The 24,516-nt window shown below is 40.0% G+C and overlaps 1 protein-coding gene across 1 annotated transcript in view; it reads right to left on the bottom strand.

Moving 5' to 3' along the window:
* The window catches only part of DCBLD2 (discoidin, CUB and LCCL domain containing 2), a 109,081-nt gene extending 93,976 nt beyond the window's left edge, over positions 1 to 15,105 (bottom strand). The window contains exon 1 of the mRNA XM_027866404.1: positions 14,900 to 15,105. Coding sequence (XP_027722205.1) covers positions 14,900 to 15,086 — 187 coding nt within the window. The 5' untranslated portion in view covers positions 15,087 to 15,105. The remainder of the gene's footprint in view (positions 1 to 14,899) is intronic.
* Between the last annotated feature and the right edge of the window lie 9,411 nt (positions 15,106 to 24,516).

A 24,516-nucleotide genomic window follows, 5' to 3' on the forward strand; every position in this document is an offset into this window, starting at 1 on the left:
AAAGTCCCTAGCTTCCTTCAAAGCTCAACTCAAGTCTCCTATGTGAGACTTCTCCTGATCCCCAATAGTTGCTAGTGCCTAGCTCTCCACCAAAATAAGTTTATATTTACTTTATGTATAGTTTGTACATACTTAGATGTTGTTTCCTCAGTAGAATATAATCTTCTTGAGGGCAAAGGCTTTTTAGTTTTTGCCTTTATGTCTCCAGTTTCTAGGATATAGTAGATGCTTAATAAATGCTTGTTGAGTGAATAGGTAATATTTAAATCTTTTTAACCCTTTTCTCTAATAAAAATTATCTGCTTAACAAAATACTTGACAAAATAACAAAAAGATGGAAATAGGGCCTCTTTACATGCATAATGATGAAGTAAATAATTAAAATATATCTAGCTCTTTCAAAAGCTTATAGGAGGAGGGTATTAACAGTCCATAAATAATGCCAGGTATGTCCTGAAATATGTGATGAATTTCAGTCCTTCCTAGTTGATATGCAGCAGAAAACTGAAGTAAAAACAAAGTCTCAACTTTGTTGCATTGAACAAGTTAGAATATTCTCGCCTACATTTTTAAAAGTTTTCTATAAAGAAAAATTAACCAGATAATAGTTTAAATGGCATGGATTGTAGCAGATGGATAGTTAACTGCTTGAGTCTGAGCTCGCTGAATTTTCAAGTAAACCCAAATGTTAACAGGATGAATCAATTTTATTAAAACATATGTTCAAAGCAGTATCCTACTGTAGAATTCTCAAGATATGTCTTTGTTTCCTCCACAAATCAGTCATTAAACATATCTGATTGCAATCCTTAATGACAAAGTATGCTTTGCAATAATATGACACTCAAGAATAGGAGAAAGTCCTCACAAATAAAAGTAAAAATTTGTAACTTGCTCTTTAACACATTGGGTTAGAATAAGGATTGGAAGCCTCAGGCTTAGGGTCCTAATTCAGCTGCCAGTTTGATTTTATCAAGCCCTCAGGACAATATTACTTTGGTTATTGCTGCTAGAGGCCACAGAATAATTTTACCCGAGGGAATCTGCTGTTATACTGAGTAAAATTTTATGCTCCTTGTTCTTAATTCTAAAAGTGAGTAAAAAGTGTTGTATTTCTCTAAGGGGACAGAAAACCATAAATTAAATCTCTTTCTAGGAGTATATAGTTCTTAATTTACTTTTTTTTGTGGGACATTGGCCCTCTATCAATAAAATCCTTCTCTCCCATCCCTGGGCTTCAACAGGGCCAACGTCACGGATTTGAGTCCCCAGTCTGAGAGTGGCTTTTAATCCAGAAAAATCCTATCCTGTTACCTGACAATACAGATAGTTCAGTGAAAACCAATAACTACTACTAGAAAAACTCAAAATGGGTCATTAGTACAATCTTCACCAAGTACTTACTATACATTAGCATCATATCTTAGTGTCAAATCCTCATGTCTCTCTCAAGGGTTTTTTAAACTAGATGTCTTCTGGGTCCTTCCAGCTCTAAATCTATGATCTCCACTAAAGAATAAAAATAAATCTGATAACCCAGTCAAAAATTCTCCAACAGATTATTTTATTTAGTTATTAACTACAGTAGGAGGCAGCATGAATCAGTGAAAAGATCATTTGGTCTGCAGTCAGAACACCCAGAATTCAAGTACTGACTCTGATCTTTATTAATCTGTGGGATCTTGAATAAGTCACTTAAGGTCTCTGAGCTTCAGGTTCCTCACCTGTAAAATAAGGAGTTTGGATCAGATGTACTCAAAAGTCTCTTATTTCTAATTCTATGAAGCCTATGGTTAATATTCTATAGATCCATTTTTTTTTCATTTTAAGTGATTTTATAGAAATACAAATATATAGAATAACTTACTAGAAGTGAATTCTACTATATTTAAAAGAATTTCAAAATTTTTACAATGCTTATTGATGAAGAATTAATTCCTAGTGGCTTTCTCTCAGAAAAATAGATTTTTGCTTCTATAATGGCCATCCTAGAGAGATTCTGAAACAAGAGATTCCTCAGAAATATATGCAGCACTAGACATATACCCCCAAAGAAGTCAAAGACAGAAAGAAAAGTCCATATGCACAAAAAAAAAAGCATAACAGCACTTTTTGTAGTGAAATAAAATAGATGTTAATCAATTGAAGAATGGATAAACCAACTGTGGTATATGAATGTAATGGAATCTTACTGTACCCATTTTAAAAAAAGATGAATATGAAGACTTCAGAAAGAAAATCATGGATGAGGAAATTCCCTCTACTAATGAAGATTGGCAACTGCTCCATAATTTATGATCTTAGAGAGTTGCCTGGGGTGGGGAGGGAAGAGAATGAGAAGCACTGAAAAGTTAAATGACTTGTCCATGGACATCAAAGGCCCCGTGTTGGAGGTGGGATTTGAACTTAGGTTTTACTGACTCTTGAGCCTCTCAATTCACTACAACATCCTGCCTCTCAAAAAGCAGATGTAAATATCAAAGATATCAACAATTTCTTGGGGCAGCTAAGTGGCGAAGTGGATAGAGCACCGGCCCTGAAGTCAGGAGGATCTGAGTTCAAATGTGGCCTCAGACCAAACACCTGACACTAGCTGTGTGACCCTGGGCAAGTGACTTAACCCCAACTGCCTAAGCAAAAAAAAAAAAAATTCTTTTTAATTTTGACAAAGACAGTTAAGGAAAAAGTAACCCCCAAAAATGATAAGCAGAAAAACATGATGCTATAGACCCAAATCCTCAAACCTCCAAAAATCTTATGACAAGAACATTTTCTTTAGCTTTAAGTCTCCTTAAATGACATGTACTAGTTTTGTAGTTCTTCTTTAAATTAGGAAAATCTGCTATTATTAAATATTACATTACTTGTATTATTCCTCTTAGTCACCAAGGTTCACTTCAATTGCCCAATACAGATGAGTACTGCTAGAATGTTGTTGAAAATATTCCTCAAGTACTCTATTTATCCCCAGCTTACTATAAAAAAGTTAGTATGTTTTGGGATGTGGCAGACAAGAAGCTAATTTAGAATGATTAGATTCAGCCACTGATCAAATCATAGTGATTTCAAAGTAAAAATGCTTCCTGTAGTGTCATATTTCAAACTCAACAAATATATTCTCAACTCACTGGGAAAGAATAAAACAATCATATTTTATAGTATATTATTCAACAAACATTAAGCATTACCAAAAAAAAAAAGACAAAAACTACTTAGGTAGATTAAAAGGAATAAAGCAAGACATGTTGAAGAGACAAAGTAAATAAGACAGGGCAACTGACTGGATTTGAAAGGTTAGGGAGAAGGAGAATTCAGCGATTTCCTACAGATTACAAAATTTAAAAGACAAAAAGCACCTACCCCTCCCCCCCCCAGGGTTATTGTAAGGATTAAACTGCTATCCACATCCAAAGAAAGAACTATGGAGTTTGAATGCAGATCGAAGCTTACTATTTGCTCTTTTTTTAATTCTTCTTTTCTGTTTTCTCTTTCTTGTGGTTCCTCCTATTGGTTATAATGCTTCTTTACAACATGACTAATGTGAAATTATGTTTAATAGGAATGTTTATGTATAGCCTATATCAGATTGTGCGCTGTCTCAGGCAGGTAAGTGAGGAGGGAGGGGAAGAAAAATTTAAAACTCAAAAACTTAGGGAAGTGATTCTTAATAATGCAAAATAAATTAATAAAAAATTAAAAAAAAATAAAATGAGATATTTGCAAAGTACTTAGCACAGTGCCAGGGATGTAATAGGTGCTTAATAAATGTTTCTTTCTTTTTCCTTTCTTTCTTCTCTCTTCACTCCACTTCCTGCCTTCATATTAGGAGACTTCTTCAACTGATATACTGATGTTCCCTTTAATAAATCTACTCCTCAGTTCCTCAATCTACTCAATTCCCATAACCTACTCCTTCCTCAGTTATACAGACAGACAGCCATCTCTTTGGTCTTACCAGTATCTGAAAGTACTCCACTTTCATGTTCATAATTTCCAAAATCCTTTTATCCAATTATAATATTTTATCTTTCTAACTCTCTGTATGCCTCATCAATACCTTCCACCATTCCCAAGCTCCCTTGATAAATCAGTTAAATTCAAATATTCTGCTCCTTTTGTCTTATTGGCAACTTTAGATAGCTCCACCCACCTGTTTTGCTCCTTTTCACAAGCTGCAAAACAGAGTGGAGGAAGTCACAAAACCATGCTGATTAGGTACACTACAAATTTGTGTTATTTATTTTCAGCTAAGACTTTACTGAAGTCCTCCCGAATCAATTTCCTGTCCCACTCACCACACAGCAGCAGTTCCCAATCTTCTCTTAAGCATCTTAAAATAATCTTTCCCCTCACTCTCTCAGTTGAGGGCTTCAACTCATACTTTACTTTAAAAATTGAGATCATAACACTGAAATATCCCACCTCAGTTAGTTATCATCTTATCTTTGCTAGAAAATTGAAACTATTCCTTATGAGCTTCCTCTTTCCCTACACATTACCTCCACTCTCCTCCTTTCCCCCAGTCTCTGATAATGAGGGGCCCTTCTCCTAGCCAAAGACTACCTAGGAGTCCTTAATCCCAACCCGTGGTCTCCAAAAGAATGCCCCCTCATTCATTCCCTCTCTCTAATCTTTCACCTTGTTATCTAGTGGTTCCTCCCTTTTGCCTAAACATGCCTATCTCCCCCAGCCTTAAAAACTACTCCCTACCATCCCCCACCTCACGCCATCATTGTTTCTTCTCTCAGCCAAACTTTTAGAAAAAAAGCTATCTATACTAGTTGTTTCCAATCTCTCAAACTTGTATTACTTGTATTATTCCTCTCAGTCACCAAGGTTCACTTCAATTGCCCAATACAGATGAGTATGGCTAGAATGTTGTTGAAAATATTCCTCAAGTACTCTATTTTTCCCCAGCTTACTATAAAAATGTTAGTATGTTTTGGGATGTGGCAGACAACAAGCTAATTTAGAATGATTACATTCTTCAAACATCCCTTTCCAGTCTGGTTTCCAACCTCATCACAAATGAAATCACTCTCCAAACTTACCTATGATATCTTTTTGGGGGGGGGGGCTAGGCAAGGGGGTTAAGTGACTTGCCCAGGGTCACACAGCTAGTAAGTGTCAAGTGTCTGGTCTGAGGCCAATGATATCTTAATTGCCAAATCTGATGGTCTTTTTCATCCTTAACCTACCTGACCTCTTTTGCTACATTTGCACTGCTGACTACCCTGGGATTTTGTGAAACTACCCTTTCCGGGTTCTTCTCCTCTCTGACACCTCCTTAATCTTCTTTGCTGGCTCATCACCCATGGTACAACACTTTACCTGGAGGTGTTCCCCATGGCTTTATCCTGGGTACTCTGGTCTTCTCTCTCTAGCCTCTCTCCTAATGACTTCATCAACTGCTACAAACTGAGTTACGATCTCTCTCTCTCTTGAACTTCAGTCGTGCATCATCTCCCTTTTGGACATTTTAAATGGATGTACTAGAAACTTTTCAAACATAGCGAGTTCAAAACAGAACTCATTATCTTTCCCCCAAAACTCTTCTCCTCTTTGGAAATTTACTATTTCTGTTTAAATACTACCATTCTTCAGGTATGGCAAGCTCATGTTCTTAGCATCTTCCTTGATTTCTCTCTCTGCCTCATTCACTGACATAACTAATCAATTGCCAAATCTTGCTATTTCTATCTCTACAACATATCTCATATCCTACCCTTTCTCTCTACTCACTATAATCCAAGCTTAAATTGTTTTTTTTTTTGCTAGATTATTGCAATAATCTACTAATTGGTCTTCTTGCTGCAAGCCTCTGCCCATTTCGATTTACATGCCTTAAGATCCAATCATATCACTCCCCTACTTAATAAACTCCAATAACTCTTTCTTGTCTCTACGATCAAATATAAATCCCAATGATTAGTTTTCAAAGCCCTTCACAACCTGACCCTAATCTACCTTTCAGTCCCATTTTAGAGTAACTTCCTTCCTAAACTCTGGCCTTTTGCTCCATGCCTCAAATACACACTCTCCTTTCACTGCTCCTTTATAGACTCCCTCTCTTCCTTTAAGGAGTTCAAGCAATTCTTTCTACATGAACTCTTTCCTGAGCCATGAAACTGTTAGTGTCCTCCTTAACTGCCTTATATTTAACTATCTTGCATTCATTCTCTTAATATTTATTCTGTATATACTCATATATGTACTTGTCTATCCATTAGAATAGACACTCTCTAAGAGAAGGGATTATTTTATTCTTTGGAATGGTATCTCCAGAGCTCAGTATAAGGCCTGGAACAAAACAGGCATTTAATTAATGAATATTCTTGTTGTACCTATCAGACCACTAATACTCATTTTCCAGTTGGATCTCTTGGCATGCCCATTAACTCTAAGAGTCCCCCAAGGCTCTGTCCTGGGCCCTCATTTCTCTCAACATATCTCACTTGGTGATCTCATAAGTTCCCAAGGGTTCAATTATCATCTATATGTTGATGATTCCCAAATCTATATATCCAGACCTAATCTCTTTCCTGAGTTCCAGTTCTACATTACAAACTGCCTATTGGACACTTTGAAATGAATGTCTCCATATACGTCTAAAATTCAACATGTCCAAAACAGAACTTATTATCTCTTCCTCAAAACCCAACCCTCTTCTGAACTTCCCCAAGGTTGTGTAGGCCAAAGGTGTCAGATTTGCAGCCCCAAACTCCCCAGCCCAACCAGATTAAAATGTTACTGTGAAATGTTTAACAAAATAAATGAAAATACAGTATAACATAGATGATGAAATTTGTGGTTTTTCATTTCTATTTGAATTCGGCACCACAGGTCTAAGGCAGAGGTGTCAAGCTAAAAGGCCTCAAAACTCCTCAGTGCAGTCTGAACCACAGTAAAACATAATTGGGAAATGTTTAACAAAAAAATAAAAATACTACATAACACTGACAATGTTAAGTTGTGGTTTTCCATCCCTTTCTAGTTGAGTTTGACACCACCTGTCTAGGGCACCACCATCCACTCAAATTTACAACCTTTGCTGTCACCCTTGATTCCTCGCCTCATTCACCAGACAATCTACCTCTCCAGCATCTCTCCTGTAGTCCCATTCTCTTCACTCACAAGCACGTTTGTTTGCTCACGCAAACAAGTATGCCAAAAAAGTTAAAGGGACAATTCATCACCTCTCACCTAGACTGTTACAATAGCCTTCTAGCTGGTCTGGCTTCAAGCCTCTTCCTCCTCTAATCCATCTTCCACTCAGCTGCCAAAATGATTTTCCTAATGCTTAAATCAGACCAAGTCACTCCCTACTCAAATTCCAGCGGCTTTCTCTGACTTCTAGGACCAAATATAAACTCCTTTGCTTGGCATTTGAAACACTTCAAAACTGGCGCCTTCGTATTTCCCCAGTCGCCTGACACATTACTCCCATTTACACAGTGTGTAGTCCGGCCACTCTTGTCACAGTGTCCATCTCCCATCTTTAGTCTATGCACTGGCTATCCTCCATTCCTGGAATGCTTTCCCTCTCATATCAGATGAGATGATGTTTGCAAAGCATTCAGCACAATGTCTGGCACAAAATGAGTGCTTAATGAATACTTTTTCCCTTCCCCTGCCTTTCTTCACCTTCCTTTCTTAGAATCCCTGGATTCCTTCAAGACTCAATTTCAACACCAATTTCAGAAGGCCTTTCCCGTTACTCCAACTCTAGTGCATTCTCCTCAAAGGAGCCCTTCCATCCCTCAATATCTTTATGTACCTACTTATATTTACATACATATTTCTTCCCTATTAAAATAAAAAAGTAAAACTCCTTAAGAGTAGGGACTTTAGTTTTTCTTTTTCTTTGTATTCCCACTGCTTAGCATAATGCCTGGTACAGAATAAACACTCAATAAATACTTTTTTATTGATTGTGAAAAAGCAAGTAAAAACAACCATAGTAAAAATGGGTACGTGATAAAAGGCACAAACAGTATGACAAAAGTAAGGACAAGTCATTCCTAAATGAGGTGATAAGAGAAGATTTCATGGAGGAACTGGCATTATGAGCCGGGCCCTAAAAGAACATTTTTGAGGACAGAGATTAGGGAGGAGGCACATTCTATGCAAAAAGGACAGCATCAGCAAAGTTTGAGGCATATTTAGAGCACAAGTGGTCCCAGTTGGAGATTTATGTAGGAGGGCAACAGAAGAAAAGACTAGAAAAACTGAATACGATCATGAAGAGTCTCCTAAATCCATCCTTCCTAAATGTTCCTATTTCAAAGACAGTGTCATCTTTCTAGTTCAATCAGGTTCATAACTTAGGAGTCACATGCGATCACATGCGACTCCTCCTTTTCCCAAACCTTCCAAAGACAGTCAGTTGTCTTATCTTGTCTAGTCTGCCTCTGTATTTCTAGTTCCCTTCCCCTTCTCTGCACTCACACCATAATAAAGGTTCTTTTCTCCTCTCATCTGGAGTAATGCAATAAGTAGACTAATTGGTCTCCCTACCTATAGCCTTTCATCTCTCAGTCCACTCTCCACTTAACTGTAAAGGTTATCTTCCTAAAACTGAAAACCTTTAGGTTTGACCTAAAACTCAAAACTTGACTACAGTCAATTCTCTTCTCAAGAAGCTCCAGTGTTCCCTTTTACCTCTAGGATAACTCTTTTGTTTGACATTTAAAGCCCTTCACAATCTGGCTCTAGCCCACCTTTGCAGACTTGTTTCACATTACACTCTCTCACAAAATGTTCCAGTTAAAACAGCCTACTACTTAGTATTCCCCATACATGACATTCCATCTCCTCTCTTCTTGACTCTACAAAGGCTACCCACTCCCATTTCTAAAACACTCTCCTTCTTTATCTTTGCCTCTTTGAATTTCTAACTTTCTTCACACACCTCACATTGGTACTTCCCAATCCCATAAGTTAATTTTTTTATCTCACCCCACCAACATTACTTTGCATTTTACCTGATATATACTTTGTTCTAACTTATTCATGTAAGCTTTATATCCTACTCATAAAAGATAAGGTCGTTTAAGTCAGAGAAATTTAGTTGGTGGTTTGTTTTTTTTTTAATATCCCTAGTATCTAGCAGTAATTTGCACCTATCAGTCTTAACAAATGTTCCTTGAATTGAACTAACTCCTTATCAGGCATTGATTTTTCCTTTTGTGTGCAACCAGACTCCAGCTAAAGGGCCAATGGTGCATTCTCTCATCAGTGGAAAGTGATTACTCAATGCCCAGAGTCTGTGTAAGGGGCTTGAGGGGCAGTTACGAGACCTGGAGAGAAAAGAGATCCAGTTATGCCACTCTAATCTCTCTTCAGATCCCTGAAGGGAAAGAAAGACCTTGGGAAGAAGCTGACATGTAAAGGAGCTGGCAGTCTCTATTATAACCCTATCCCCAGCTTGCTACTCTACAGACTTCAAGGAATTTTCCCTTAGATAAGATATGGGACTTTTTTGGTTTAGTTGAGTTACCTCACTCCCAACAGAACTCATTCACTGTGTATTGTCTGGTATATAGTTTCATACGTATACTTTTTCTGTTTTCTGTTTTGCTATCCACCTAGATAAATGGATGCATTTGCATTCACTGTAGAACGGCCATCTGGTAGGAAGGGGGTCAAGCCTCAGATATATAGCTAGCCATACTCCTTTCCCATTAAGGAACAGTAATTAGGAATGTAGTTTCAACCTAAAAATTACTTTCCCTAGACTAACAATATTTAATGGAGCAGATAGATATAATTCTAGCCCAGGATTCCCTCTCTCTGAAGAAAGGCGAGTGGCCAGCTTTGGTACCAATCTCCTACTTCCCTTCTCGGCAGGAATTAAAGTCTCTTTTGAAGAGGGGTAAGGGAAGGATGCTGGAGAGTTAATTCTTGCAAGTCACATCTACACATACCTCTGTGAGCACACCTACGTGGAGAAAACCAAAACAGAACCCACACAAATCTCCTTACATGTGCAAATGTGCTCATTGTCCCCTGTGACTAATCATCCTCAAACTTTCAATATACAGATATGTGTTCTACCACTATCTGCAATACTTTCTTGAGCATTTTTTCTAAGTTTTTAAAATCTGAATTTTTTAATGAAGTTACAAATGTAAAATATAAGTTCTTTGAGGGCACATAATTTCATTTTAAACTCCCTAAGAGCCCAGTATCTCATACATATTATGCACATAAACACCAAATCTGAATTTGAAGCTTTCTCAGACAAAACTGAAAGAAGGTAATGATTTGCCCTCAACTTCCGCCTACTCAAAATCATGTGACTCCAGCTACTACTGTACAATGCAAGTAGCTCATATTTACTCTTTTTTTTAAAATATAAATTGTATTTTCCCCCAAATAAATCCAGGTTGTAAGAAGCATAAGTACAGTCTACTATCAGTTTCATTTTTTCAGTGACTTTTTTTCCTTTCAAAAACATTTCATTGCAGGAGTATGCCTCAGTACAATATTAAAATCTATTTACTATTGATAGATTTTGTCTATATTTTTCTACTTGTTCATTCACTCCAGTATAACAAATACTTAATTGAATTCAGTGGGAGTATGAAACATTGCATAGTAGAAAAAGTACTGGATATGGAATTTAAAAACCTGCTTTCAAATTATACCTCTGCAACTTATTGTCTGTGACCTTGGGCAAATTATTTTTAACTTTCTAGTTTTCAGTTTCCTCATCTGTAAAATGAAGGGTGGGGAAAAGCATCAGGGAGGCAGAGAATGGAAACAGGTGATCTCTAAGATCTTTTCGAACACAGTTTGTGATCTTACCAACAGTAAGACACCCAAATAATGACTAAAGGAATATTTACAAAGAAGAGATGAGATCTAAAATCAAAGGACATGGTTCCAATTCTCTCAAAGTTACTACCTTTCTCACCCTGGTAAAGTCATTTCAGTTTTCTCAAAACTGTTCATTTGGATTAAAAAACTTTTTTGGTCCCATCCAGTTCCCATTCCACAATAGTGATAATGACACTTAAAAATAAGGTCACACCCCTGAAAAATGAGCCCAGTTTGTTAAGACAAGACTTTGCAGGTACCAAATTCACTCAGTTTTACCTCTACTTGATCTCACACACCATCCACTAATTTTATTCTGGAAAATTTCATCACAAATTAGGATACTTTTCCTCCTAAAATTCAATCTCTTGAATGCATCCAACCTTCTTTGTTCAAGTTATATTCTATTTTTATTTTTTCTACCCACAAAGCAGTCATCAGAAAGTATTTATAAAGTTCCCAATATGTGCTAGTAGGCACTGTAAATACAAAGAAAAAAATCAAGAGTCCTTGCATTCAAGAAGCTTATATTCCATAAGAACTGCACATCTAGAAGCGCTTACAGAATATAGAGAGAATGAGTGCAAAATAAATACAAGATAGTTAAAAACAGGGTAGTTAGCAAGAGAGGGAAATAGAAGGTAGGGGGAGAGGGTCAGGAAAGTCTTGTGCAGAAGGTGGTACATACATAATCTGCTTCCTGAAAGAAGACAATAATTTTATGTTGCAGAGGTACTGCAATTATATTGTAAAGCTAAGGAAGGATTCACTTGAGAGACGGGGGACCACTAATGCAAAGGTACAGAGATCAGAGATGGAGTGCTATGTACATCAGGAGAAAGCACAGCAATCTGGCTGGATCACGGAGTGCAGGAAGGAAAGTAATGCGTAAAGACTATGGAAATATAGGTTAGGGCCAGGCTGTGAAGGACTTTAAAAGTCAAATTTAAAGAGTTTATATTTTGTCCTATAGGCAAAGGGAGCCACTAGAATTTATCAAATAGAAAAGTAGGAAAGTCAGACCTGCACTTAAGGAAAACCACTTTGTCAGTTGTGTGGAGGATGGATTAGTGTGGGGAGGGACTAGTGGCAGGGAGACCAATTGCAATAATCCCGGTGAGAGGTGATGGGACACCAAATGAATTTGCCTCAACTCAGGATGGGTCAACTCAGGAGATACTGTAGAGATCGAAACAAGATTTAGCAATTGACTGCATAGGCCATCCACTCCACCGAAAAAGTAACGGCTTTCCATTTCATTGCTTCAATATTTTTCTTGTTTGTTTTCTACTCTGAGAAGCATTTCTGGAAAGGCGATCAGATAATTAAATAAATCACATTTCCATATATTTTTGGGGGTGGTGGTATAATGTTTACTATTTACTTATATCAAGAAATCTAAAAATATACGTTACATATTAGCATTCTTATTAATTAAATTAGAACAGAATATTAGGGCTAGAAGGGGCCTTACAGAGAACCTTGTCCATCCACTTCATTTTACACAGATGACAAAAAGAGGACCGAGGAAGTTAAACGATGTGCCAAAGGTTAGGTGTACTCCTCATCATTTAAAGATTTCAAATACAGGTACCCTGTAATTACAAGGCAGCAGTTAGGTGGTACATTGGACAGAGAACCAGGCCTGGAGTAAGGAAGACCTGAGTTCAAATCCAGTCTCAGACATTTACTAGCTGTGTGACCCTGGGCAAGTTACTTCACCCTGTTGCCTCAGTCTCTTCATCTGTAAGATGAACTGGAGAAGAAAATGGCAAATCACTCCAGTATCTTTGCCAAGAAAACCCCAAATGGGGTCAAGAACAGTAGGACAAGACTGAAACAACTCAACCACAAAAGTACTCACAAGATTGGGTACAAAAATGCCTATATAGTAGTTCTCTAGAGAATGCAAGTTTATGTGTTATATATTATTAAATGCATATTTTTCTTACAACATAGACTCAATGTCTGTCCCTGAGCCTCAGTTTTTTCACCTATAAAATTAAAAGACTGAACTAACCAACCTCTGATGTACCTTCCAGCTCTAGATCCTACGGTCATTTGATACAATGAAAAGAGGCTCTTGGGGCAGCTAGGTGGCGCAGTGGATAGAGCACCCGCCCTGAAGTCAGGAGGACCTGAGTTCAAATCTGGCCTCAGACCAAACACCTGACACTACCTGTGTGACCCTGGGCAAGTCACTTAACGCCAACTGCCTCTTAAAAAAAAAAAAAAGAAAGAAGGAGGCTCTGGCAGAGGACCTAGGATTAAATCCAGTTTCTGATACTTAACTAAGTGACCTTGGGCAAGTCACATGCTTTATAGACCTCACCATGTCACTTCACCCTGTATACTTTCCTCATCTACATAATGAGGGAGTTGGACAAGACTTTTCTGAGGTTCCCTTGAACTCTGTAACTATGATCCAGCGATTGTCAAGATGTCAGCATCTCCACAAAAACCTGTTTATGCTAATTCTTGCCTACATCACAAATAACAAATGTGAGCAACATTTAAATGACAGCTGGACTCAAACAAGGAAATCAACACAAAAAAACCTTACACACACTTCAACAAAACAGGAAATTCAGAAGAGAACTGTTTTACAACTAATACTAAACAAATTTTAAAAGTAAAGCCAAAATATGGAACAGTATCGTTTTAACTCGGGGAAATATTAGCCTTTACTTTTTCTTTCCTATTTTAATTCCTCCCTCAAACTTTTATGCAGGTTTTTCATTACAGAGTTTTGATAATTTCTGAAATACATTTCTTAAGGATTCTAAGTGGGAAAATGTTTTGCTGCTTTTTGGAAAGATTTGGTGAGCCTCTTAATATGGAAAATAACTTTATTAGAGCAATATAGCACTGTAATTTGGGTTGAAACCAGCATATGATCAAAGTAATCTTGACCACCATTCTTAAAAATTTGGGTAGGAAATACCACTTGTAAACTTCTCCTTTTGGTCTGTTTCATGTGGGAATTCAGAATAGATAACCTTAGATTTAAACTTTTTGTTATCAAGCTTTGAGTTTTACCAGTTAAAAGTTGATATTTATTCTTTTTTCTCAATTGACTCCCCCCATATACTACCCTCTCTCCAAGCCTTTTTTAAAACCTTTTATCTTTTAAGTTTTCTACTCAAAGAAAAAGATTAGTAGAACTCCACCGTTCCTTCTCCTCCCTAAACATTAATTAGCTAGCCCTTATTAGCTTCATTACCAGCAAAAAAAAATTGAAATTTTAACTTTAAGAACTCAGTATGGGTTACTACCCACTTTCTGACAGACAAGCGATGGACTCAAGATAAAGAGTGAGACACTTATTTTTGGACGTGGCTAATGTGGGAATTTGTGTTGCTTAACTATGCTTATTTACTGCGGGGATTTTTTTTCCTTTTTTTTTCAATGGATGGGTAGGAGGGAGAGGAAATAAATGCTTCTTAATGTAAAGATGTTTTTAAAAATAAGCAGAGGTCACACATATGTACACACACCCATAGGCACAACTAGACACACTCCTACCTAAACACTGTATATATTCAACTCTAAGACTGGCACCACCCACCCACTCCTTCAACCAGGGGCAATTAAACTAAGGCCGGGGAACTTATTTCCTTTAACATTTTGATAACTGTATTTCAATAGAATTCGTTTCCTTTTGTGCTATGTTCTCTGTTGTATGCATTTTACAACATTATTCGGAGAAAAGAGTCCACAGGCTTCACTAGACTACCAAAGGGGTCCACGACCCAAAAGAGGTTAGGACTCCCAGCCCTAAGTAACCCTGCAGTACCGCCACCCCCGCCTCCGCTCCGGGGTGGATGCGGGGCAGCAAGTTCCGAGACCACGAGCGCGGGCTGCAAGTTGTCTGCTCCCTCGGGAAATGACGTGCGGGTCTCCCCCACAGACCGCACATCTGCGGGTCTTGCATAGCCCGGGCGGGAGCGGGGTGTGCAAACACCCCAACCCAACCTCACGCTGCCCTGCAGAAGGGATAGACTCCCCCACCCCCCAACACCATGCACAGTCCCCCCCAACCCCCCCGCTGGGGAGGGGGCGGCCCCGGTCAGCTCACCTAGTTGGGCTCCGGTGTCTTCCAGCAGCAGCAGAAGTACGAGGAGGAGAAAGAGTGGGGTGAAAAGAGAAGAGGAGGAGGAGGAGAGAGAGGGGGAGAGGGGGAAGGCGGCCGCCCGGGCCGGGATCCGGACCGGGGGAAGCGACGACAGGCTGCGCTGGGTTCTCAGCATCCCCCGGCTCTCCATCCCGGCCTGCAGTCCGCATGCATAGTGCGGGCGGCGGCGCGGAGCTGGCGGAGCCCCTGGACCCGCGGCGGCCGCGGCGGCAGCACGGGCTGGGGGTGGGGGATGGAGAGCGCGCGGCCCTCTGGCGCCCCGGCTCCCTCCTCCGGCTCCCTCCTCCTTCTCCTTCTTCCCCCTCCCCCGCTCCTTTCTCTTCCTCCTCCTCCTCCTCCTCCTCTTCTTTCCCCGGCCCTGCCTTCCAGCCCCGAAGCTAACGGCGCAGCAGCCCGGGGCGAAGGGGCGCCCCAAGCCCGGCACTCAGCCCTGGCTCCCCGAAGGGAAGGGGAGGGGAAGGGGAGCGCCAGAGCCCGGGCCCGCCCCTCGCCCCGCCCCTCCACTCTCTTCCCCCAATCGGAGCCCGCTCCTTCTCCCACCCGACCCGTTAGCCCACCCTTCTCTCTCCGCCCCGCGGGTGCTCCGAGGGTCCTTCCTTCTCCAATCGCGATGCTCCTCTCCTCCCCCCACTCTCCGTCCTGCCCCCGCCCCTCCCTCTCCCGGGTCCTCGCGCTGCCCCCGCCGCTCGCGCGCGTCGTGGTGCTGGTGGCTCGGCTAGTGCAGATGCCGCAGTGGTCGCTCGCGATCTCTGCACGTTCTCTCGCTCAGGCCCTGGGCGGTGACTTCCGAGACTTCGCCGGCGCTTTTCTTTCTGACTTCTCCTGCATCGTGCATCCGGGGGCTGGTGGGTGGAGATGGCGGAGACCTGCGGGAACTCAGCTGCAGCTCGTGGTTAGAGACTCGGATTTTAAGGAAGAAAAAAGGGCGCTTTCTTTTTTTTTTTCAACTTAGAAAATTCTTTTACTGCAGGGGCACAGCATGTTTTATGAAAACTAAAGCATCGCTTTACTGCAATTCAGAGTTAGAACCAGAGATAAGGACCGAACCTGTGATTTCATTCGTCTTTTTAAATTAAATTGTATTTTTTCAAGTAACTAGCTTTTATTTTCTCTCCCTCCCACTCCCCACCCCAGCCCCGCAGCCAAAAAGAGAAAAAGAAAACCTTTCTAACAAATATGCCTGCAAAACAAATTCCCACGTTGATCATATTCAAAAACTATGTCTCTTTCTACATATTTAGTCTATCAGTTCATGGTCGGGAAGCACGTAACTTTCTTCATCAGTCTTCTGGGAATTCCAGGGTGAGGAAACACCCCCGCAGTTCATGGTCTGAAAGAGATGCCCAGAGCACTGAGAGGTTTAAGTGCCTTGCCAAGGTCACAGAGCATGTGCCAGAGGAAAGGCTGGAACCCAAGTCTTCCTGAGAGCAACCTTTTATCCACTATGCCAGGCTGCCTCTTAGAGTCATAGAAAGCAAATTAAATTTAATGGGTAAGTGTTCGCACCTAGTATGAGGTCATTCCTTGATTAGGTTGTAGATAATGTAAAAAGTTATGACATGATGTAGTCCTTGCCCTCCAAGTTCTTACAGGATGGAATAAAAGAACCTTTGAATAGTAAGGGATCTAATATACCTAACAAATGATCTTCCAGCCTCTATTTATAGGGAGCCCCCATCTTATGAGGTAGACCTTTCTACTGTTGAGCGTCTGGAATTAGTTTTTCCTTACATCGAACCGATATATCCCCTATTGCAATTTCTATCCAACCATTGTACTGTCACATAATTCATCGTCAGAAACTGATGTGATTTTATCAGTAAAAATGACATTAAAGATGAGGTATTACCACCTACTTGGCCCCAGAAACTTAAGGAGTGTGAAACCTTTCCAACTAACTTTAAGCTGAAACCTTCCAAGTGTGTTGTCTTCTAGATTAGAATGTGAATTCCTTGAAAGCAAGAAGTGTCTTACCTTCTTCTTTGTATGCCCAAGGGATTTGCCTGGTGCTTTGCACTTGGTAAGTACTTAATGAATGCTTTTTTCATTAATTCATTCAACCAGAATTTATTAATCATTTTCTCTTTCCCCTCTCTCTAGCATGATATGAGTTGCCAAGAAGCATTTATTAACTGCCACTGTGCTAAGTACTGAGGATTAAAAAAAAGCAAGACAGCCCCCACTCTGGAGGAGCTACCTCATAGTGGAATGGAGAAACCACATGCAAACAACATTGGTCAAACAAGAGATAGGATAAATTAGAGATATTCAACAGAAGGAAGGCACTAGTAACAAGGGTGATCAGAAAAGGCTTTTTGCAGAAGGTGGGATTTTTAGCCGAGTCTTGAAGGAGGCCAGGGGAGCCCGGAAGCTGAAATGAGGAGGGAGTGAATTCCAGTCAGGAAGGTCAAGAGATAGAGTGTCACGTTCAAGAAACAGCAGGAAAGCCCATGTCACTGGATCACAGCACACATGGAGTGCATAGTAAATTATAAGAAGACTAGAAAGGTATGAGGAGGGGCAAATTATGAAGGGTTTTGAAAGCCAAATGGGATTTTATAGGTGACCCAGGCAATGATACAATGATAGGAGCCAGTGGAGTTTATTGAATAAGGGAGCCATGCTGCATGAGTTCTTGATTTCTAATCCAAAGCTTTTTCCATTATATTGTGTTCTTCAATATACCTTACTTCAAAAAAGAGAGATAATACTGCTAGCTGTAAAGATTCGTAAATTGTAAAATCCTTGAAGGCAGAGACTAGGCTCTTTTTTTTCTGTCCCCTTAACACCATATGCCTTGCACCCAGTAGTGCTCAGTAAATATTTGTTGATTGAACCAATGAATGAATGAATGCTTTATGGGAGAGGAGGGATTTGAGATGAAGTCACCCTTTTGTTATTACGGCACGGAAGAATATAGATTTCACAATATTAATACAACTAGCACAAAATAAATACTTTTTCTGTCTTTCAGAAGCATTTTAAGTTTATTAAAAGCGGAAACTAGAAAACTAGCATAGTGTGATGGGATAATAGGTGGGATAGGTAGGATAATAGGAGGATAATAGATGGGAAGACCAAGTTATGATAAATGGTCCTTGATAACATCATTTTCCTCACTATCTCAGTTTCGTTTTCTGAAATTATGTATCTCTCACCACAGCTGGCCCCAGATTATTTGACAGAGAGTACCCCCTTTGACTGAAGTATAGAGTACCAGGAAAGAAATAGTAATCACAATAACAGCAACAATAATCAATTACATTTATGTGACACTTTTAAGACTTATGACACATTTTGCACATACCTCATTTGTTCTATATGACGGCTTCATAATGTTGGTATAATTATTATTCCCATTTTACAGATGAGGAAATTGGGGCAGACTTAGTGACTAGTGACGAGTTAGCGACTTGCCTAGAGTCACACAGCTAACAGGTGTTTGAGAAGGGATTTGAGCCCAGATCTTCCAGACTCCACTTTAACCATGATGACGTGTAGTTTTAGTAGCATGACAGATGACTAGAAATAGAAGATAGTACTTGAATATGAAGAATCTTGAACGCCAAGCTAAAGAGCTTAGCCTCATCTTCCTCATCTGAAAAATAAAGGTGGCACATAACATAATCCATAAGATCCCTCCTAGCTTTGTGATACTCTATTCTATGAATCCCACTCCGTGGGTAATAGGTAACCACTGAAGGTGAAGTATGAAAGATGGATGGGATGCAGAAGCATTGGCAACAGAAACCAATGCAGTGATCTTCTTTCATCATATTCTTGTGGTAGGTCTCAGAGGTACTTCCTCCTTGACTTTGGCCCTTGATCCCCACCGTGCCGATGGAAAAATCATGGGATCATAGATTTTTTTTTTTTGAGAGGGTGGGGGTTGTTGTTGAGGGTAGGTCTCACTCTCTTCACCGGGCTGGAAGTACAGCAGCTACCTGAAGACTGGACTTTGATGACTCTGAAGGACACAGTGAGGCTGACAGACTTTACACAGCTCTGCCTCACTTAAATCCAATTCACAAGTAAGTCAAAACATGGAGCTTGTAATGTCATCGATCTTCTTCAAAAACAAAGGAGGAACCACCCACATCCCCACTGCCAAGCAGCACAGAAGCCTCACTTTATTAGTGAGTGCTGAATGCCCAGTCAATGACTTTTAGCCCAGCTGAACTCCTGAGGTCAAGTGACCCAGCAGCCTCAGCCTCTCCAGGAACAGGGATTACAGGTGTGTACAAACTATGCCTGAGTAAGAACTTGAACTTAGAATTGTAAGGGACCCTATGACTAGGCAAAACTTTCATTTTTGCAGATGAAGAGAATGAGAGAAATCAAATGACTTGCCTAGGATCACTCACCTAAGTGGCAGAAACTGGATGTGATCCAAGGTGCACTGCTACCCCATCCAGCATTTATCCCACAACACCACGCTGCTGGGCCTCTTTCTTTTCGGTCTCGGCTGCCAAGGCCCACAACTCTGTCCAGGTCATCCTCTTCAGCTTTGATCAGAGCTTCGTGATGCTTTCTCCCTGTCTTCCTCATTTCTTTGCTCGTTCGTTTCTACTTTAACACACTTAATAAAGGCAAGATAGTCATTATTCTCTCTTGGAGGAAGCAGCAGTGTTTTGGGGTTTCAGCAGCTGGACCAAAAGCAGCTATATACTGCTTATCTTACAGAAGGAGCAGCAAGTCTTTGGGTTTTGTTACCTCTCAAGCTCATTGCAAAAGTATGTGTCTCTCCTATAGCCAGGGCCGCGTCAAAGCTATTAGACCAAATTATAGTGGGCCCCAGGGTAAGGGTGGAGTGACTCTAGTTTAAACCATCTGTGCAGTACAAAGGACCCCTGGGAAGCTGGAGCTTCTCAGGAAGCAAACTCAGTAAGGATTGTTTCCCCAAGGGCTGCCTTAATCTGGATTCAAATCCCAAGAGAAGTCTTAAGAGACTCTAAGGAACATGCAGGATCACCTGGGAACATATTAAACTGTACAGTTTCTCCATAGCTCGGTGGATCACATAATCATTGACATAAACCTTTTCTCTACCCACTTCCAAACTATAGTGTGCACTCATTAAATATTCATTGGTTAATTGATGAGGATCTCAGTGCAAATTCCCCCCATCCTCCAAGGGAAGGGAGTAAAGAAGACAACTATATGGTAATGACAAATAGGAAACCTAGAAACAAAAATGTGCGTTTGATGATTTCACACTATATTTAAGCCCAGATTTCCTTGGGTTTTTCCCTATGTGTCATGAAAAGTTTTTTTTTTTAAATATATAATAATAGTAATAATAGCTGCTGCTTTTTGGTTTGCAAAGTGCTTTACAAATATGATCTCATGTTTTCCTCACAACAACCCTGGGAGATAGTCTTATTGTTATCCCCATTTCACAGATAAACTGACATAGGAGTTAAAGTGTGTTGCCCAAGGTCACACGACTGGTAAGTACTTGAGGCACTCAGAAGAGTGCCTGAACTCTTAAACTTAGGTTTTTCTGACTCCTAATCTAGCATTCTATCCATTTTGCTCCTGGATCTGTGGTTCAGTCCCCCAACTCACACTCACACTCATGTTTTGAGGTCCTTCCAGGATTGGCTATTACTTTCAGTATTCTGGGGTAATCCTGAAGTCTGGAGTTTCTAATGACATCACTCACAAGTCCCCACCATTGTGCTTTCCATTAACAATCATCTACTAGACAAAATTGGTTTTTGTTGTTGTTCAGTCAAGTCTGATTCTTTGTGACCCCATTTGGGCTTTTCTTTGGCAAAGATACTGGAGTGGTTTGCCATTTCTTTCTCCAGCTTGTTAGACAGATGAGGAAACTGAGACAAACAAGGTTAAGTGACTTTCCCAGGGTCACATAGCTAATAAGTGTCTGAGACTGGATTTGAACTCAGGCCTTCCTAACTCTAGGCCTGGCACTTTATTCATTGCACCACCTAACTGCCCTATTGGTTTAGCAAAGGTATGTACTAAGATGGTATAAGAATAATTGTTACTAAATATTCTCCCCAAATCCAGGCATACAGACAATGAGCATTCATTAAGCTTTTACTATGTACTGAGCAATAGTAAGTTTGGGAGATAAAAATATAAGCAAAAGGAAAGTCCCTTCTCTCAAGAAACTTACTTTCTAGGAGAAGATAGCACATGTAAGGAAACTGAAAATCTGAAGGGGTAGGGTGAGAAAGTAGCATGGTGGTCCACAGAGTCAGAAGCACGGCTTAGAGGAAAATGAAAGATTACTGCTCTCCCCTAAATGGAGGACTAGAAGGAACCCACCAATAGGAGAAAGAGCGTAGGATGACAGAGGGTCATTCCAGGGTTAAAAAAAAAAAAACCCTAGATGCTATAGGAAATTCTAGGCAAAAAAAACAAAAAACAAAACACTTGAAACATGGTATAGTCTGCCCATAAATACATGAAACATTCAAGCAGGATACACAGGTGATAAAGAAGTAACATAACTGTTGGTGCTTTGTGGCTTGTAAGTGGTTTCTCAGATCCATAGATAGCCAGCATTATTCTGTGGTACAAGAGACCATGAAGCTAACTTCCTCCTTGGATGACTGTCTTTCCCTATCCATTTGCCTTTAATATGCTACTCTATTCCTGAATGGAAATGTCTCCCACTCCCCCAGTCTTTCTGATGGCAGTACTGTCTGCTTTTGGTCCAATAGTTGTAATGACAAAGGTAAATACTGAGATTCAAATTGGGTTTTTAAAGCCATTGTTTTAATCAGCACAGAATCTCACAGCATTTCAGATCTCTGTGTATAAGGAGGAGAAAAGAACAGAATCTAATCATTGAAAAACCTTTAGAGGTCATTTAGGCCGACCAGTATAGACCTGAATAAAAATTTCTTTGACATGAGCCATACACTAACTCTGGAGGCAGCACATTCCATTTTTGATATAGGTAATTTTGAAAAAAAGGTTTTCATTATTTTTATGATAAATTTACCCTCTACAATTTCCACCCACTATTCCTACCTCTATCATCTGCGGCCAAGCAAAGCACATGTATTCCCTATGAGACAGACCTTCAGAAATGTGAAAACATCTTTTGGGTCAGAGGATCATAAAACCTGAACTAGAAATAATTTTAGTAGTCATCAAGTCCAACCTTCTCATTTTTCGGGTAAGATTCTGAATCCCAAAGAGTTTAAGTAACTTGCTTAAGTTCATACAAATGGTATGTAAGCAAGCTGAACCAAGATTTGAACCCAAGTTCTTCTCTTCTTGGTTCTTTGGACTGTTCTGCTTACAGTATAATCTCAAGGACCTTCATGATCCTGCCCAGTCTCTAATTGAATATCCCTCCTGAAATGTGAAATCCAGAATTGAATGCAATCTTCCACATGTAGTCTGGCCTCGGTAGAGAGCTGTAGAATTGCCATTTCCTCAGTTCTGGATGCTATGGCTCTCAATGACCCTAAGACTGAGTTATCCTTTTTGGGGTGGCATATTATACTATTGTCCTATGTTAAGCATGAAGTCTACTAAAACCTCCAAATCTTTTTCAGTCGTATAACATGAACCACATATGATTGCCTTCCCTGGTCACCACTCTCTTATACATGCTGTCTCTCTCTTTCTCTTAGAATGAAAGCTTCTTGAGGACAGAGACTCTCTTTGCTTTAGTATATGTATTCCTCATGCTCAGCACATCTTAAGTACTTAATAGATTTTTTTTATTCATTCATTTTTGTCATTCACTCATTCATTCATTCTTTTTTTTTTTTCACTTTGCCGTGCCAGTCTTCTAGGACAGACCTAATAGCCTCCAAGGCTGTGGAGGTAGTGGCTGCTGTTGCTACTGCTTTTGCTGCCAGGGACATGAATGACCAGGACCACAAGAGAAGGGACAAAACCATGTCTGGGCTTTCCTAGAGCTTTGGTGTCCCAGATCAGTGATGGTCAATGTTTAATGACTAGTTCCTAGGGAAACAAACAAACATGTACATACAGGACACTTTTGAATTTAATTCGCGTTATTTATGTTTTTTCCATCACCTTTTTAAGTCTAGACAATGAACAAAATAAATCAAACCCTGATTTGTAGCATTTGCTAATTTCTGAGGTGAAAATGCTCACACTGAAAATGTAACAATTAGCTCCTGGTTTAAGCTGGCTCCAGCATACTCCTGCCTGAAAGGAAGATGATGGGAAGCCATGGAAGCAGGAAAAATTCTGCTCCTCTGCTGACCAGGAGCCACAGAGAGAAGATGGTAGAGTTGCTGACAACTGTCAGCTATCACGAATCCCATCAGGCTGGGGAGCTGTGAGCTGACTTCCCCCATCTTCCCTGCTTTCTCTTGTTTCTAGTCTATGATCCTGAGATGGAGTATGGACATGCCTTCCTGTCTTCCTTTCCCGTGAAACATAGATATACATGGTCAGGTGCAGCTCATCTACACCCCTACATGTGGAATGGCAACTGGAAGAAGGTTTAAGTCACTTGTTCAGATGCCCCCATACGGGAATGCTTGATTTATTTCCTTTTCACTGTAACTTCAATGTCATATGGCTAAAGCATAGCAAGTATCAGAATCCTGTGAATGAAGTAGGCTGTAACTGAGGGAGGAGAGTTCAAATTGGGTGATGGCTCGTGAACTAGATTTAGACATCAGAGTTCAGAGGTAGCTACAGGGGTGCAATGGGCAGAGTACTGGATTTGGAGTTAGAAGACCTGAGTTCAAATCTGGCCTCAGACACTTATTAGCTGTCTAATAGATCTTAGGCAAGGCACTTTACTTCTGTTTGCCTCCGTTTCATTATCTGTAAGATAGGGATAATAATAGTACCTACCTCCTACGGTTGTGGTGAGCATTAAATGAAATATTTGTAAAGCACTTAGCACAGTGTCTGGCACATTTTTGTTGTTGTTGTTCACTCATTTTTCAGTCATATCTGACTGTTCTTGGCATAGATACTAGAGTGGGTTGTCATTTCCTTCCCCAGCTCATTTTACAGAGGAGGAAAGTGAGGCAAACAGGGTTAAGTGACTTACCCAGGGTCACACAGCTAGTAAGTGTCTAAGGCCAAATTTGAACTCAGGTCTTCCTGACTTTAGGCCCTACACTATATGCCACCTATCTGGTATATAGTAAGTGCTATATAAATGTTAGCTATTATTATTATGATTAACAATAATAATAACAATTAACAATAATAGTATTTTAACATTTTGAGCAATATTCCATTTCATCTCCTAAATAAATCATGGGCCTAATAAGTGAGGTTTAATCCAACTGATTAGAATGACTGCTAATGCATGGGTGTAATGGTTGGAGAGTCGGGATGTGGATATAATCTAAACAGTTAACTGGCTTGAGTTACGTCTTGAGGATAGAGGAGATTTTATGAGGCAGAGAAGGGAATACATTCCCTAGCATGGCATTTAGTGCAAAGGATTGGAGATGGCATATCATGTGTAGGGGAGAGAGAGAAGGCCAGTTTGCCTAGATGTGTGAGAGGGGAATGATATATGATGAGACCAGAGTACGTTGCAAAGGGCTTTAAAAGCTCAACAGAAGAGTTTCTAT

The sequence above is a fragment of the Vombatus ursinus genome, unplaced genomic scaffold (assembly GCF_900497805.2).
Source record: "Vombatus ursinus unplaced genomic scaffold, bare-nosed wombat genome assembly UNPS02001419.1, whole genome shotgun sequence".
Taxonomy (NCBI): domain Eukaryota; kingdom Metazoa; phylum Chordata; class Mammalia; order Diprotodontia; family Vombatidae; genus Vombatus; species Vombatus ursinus.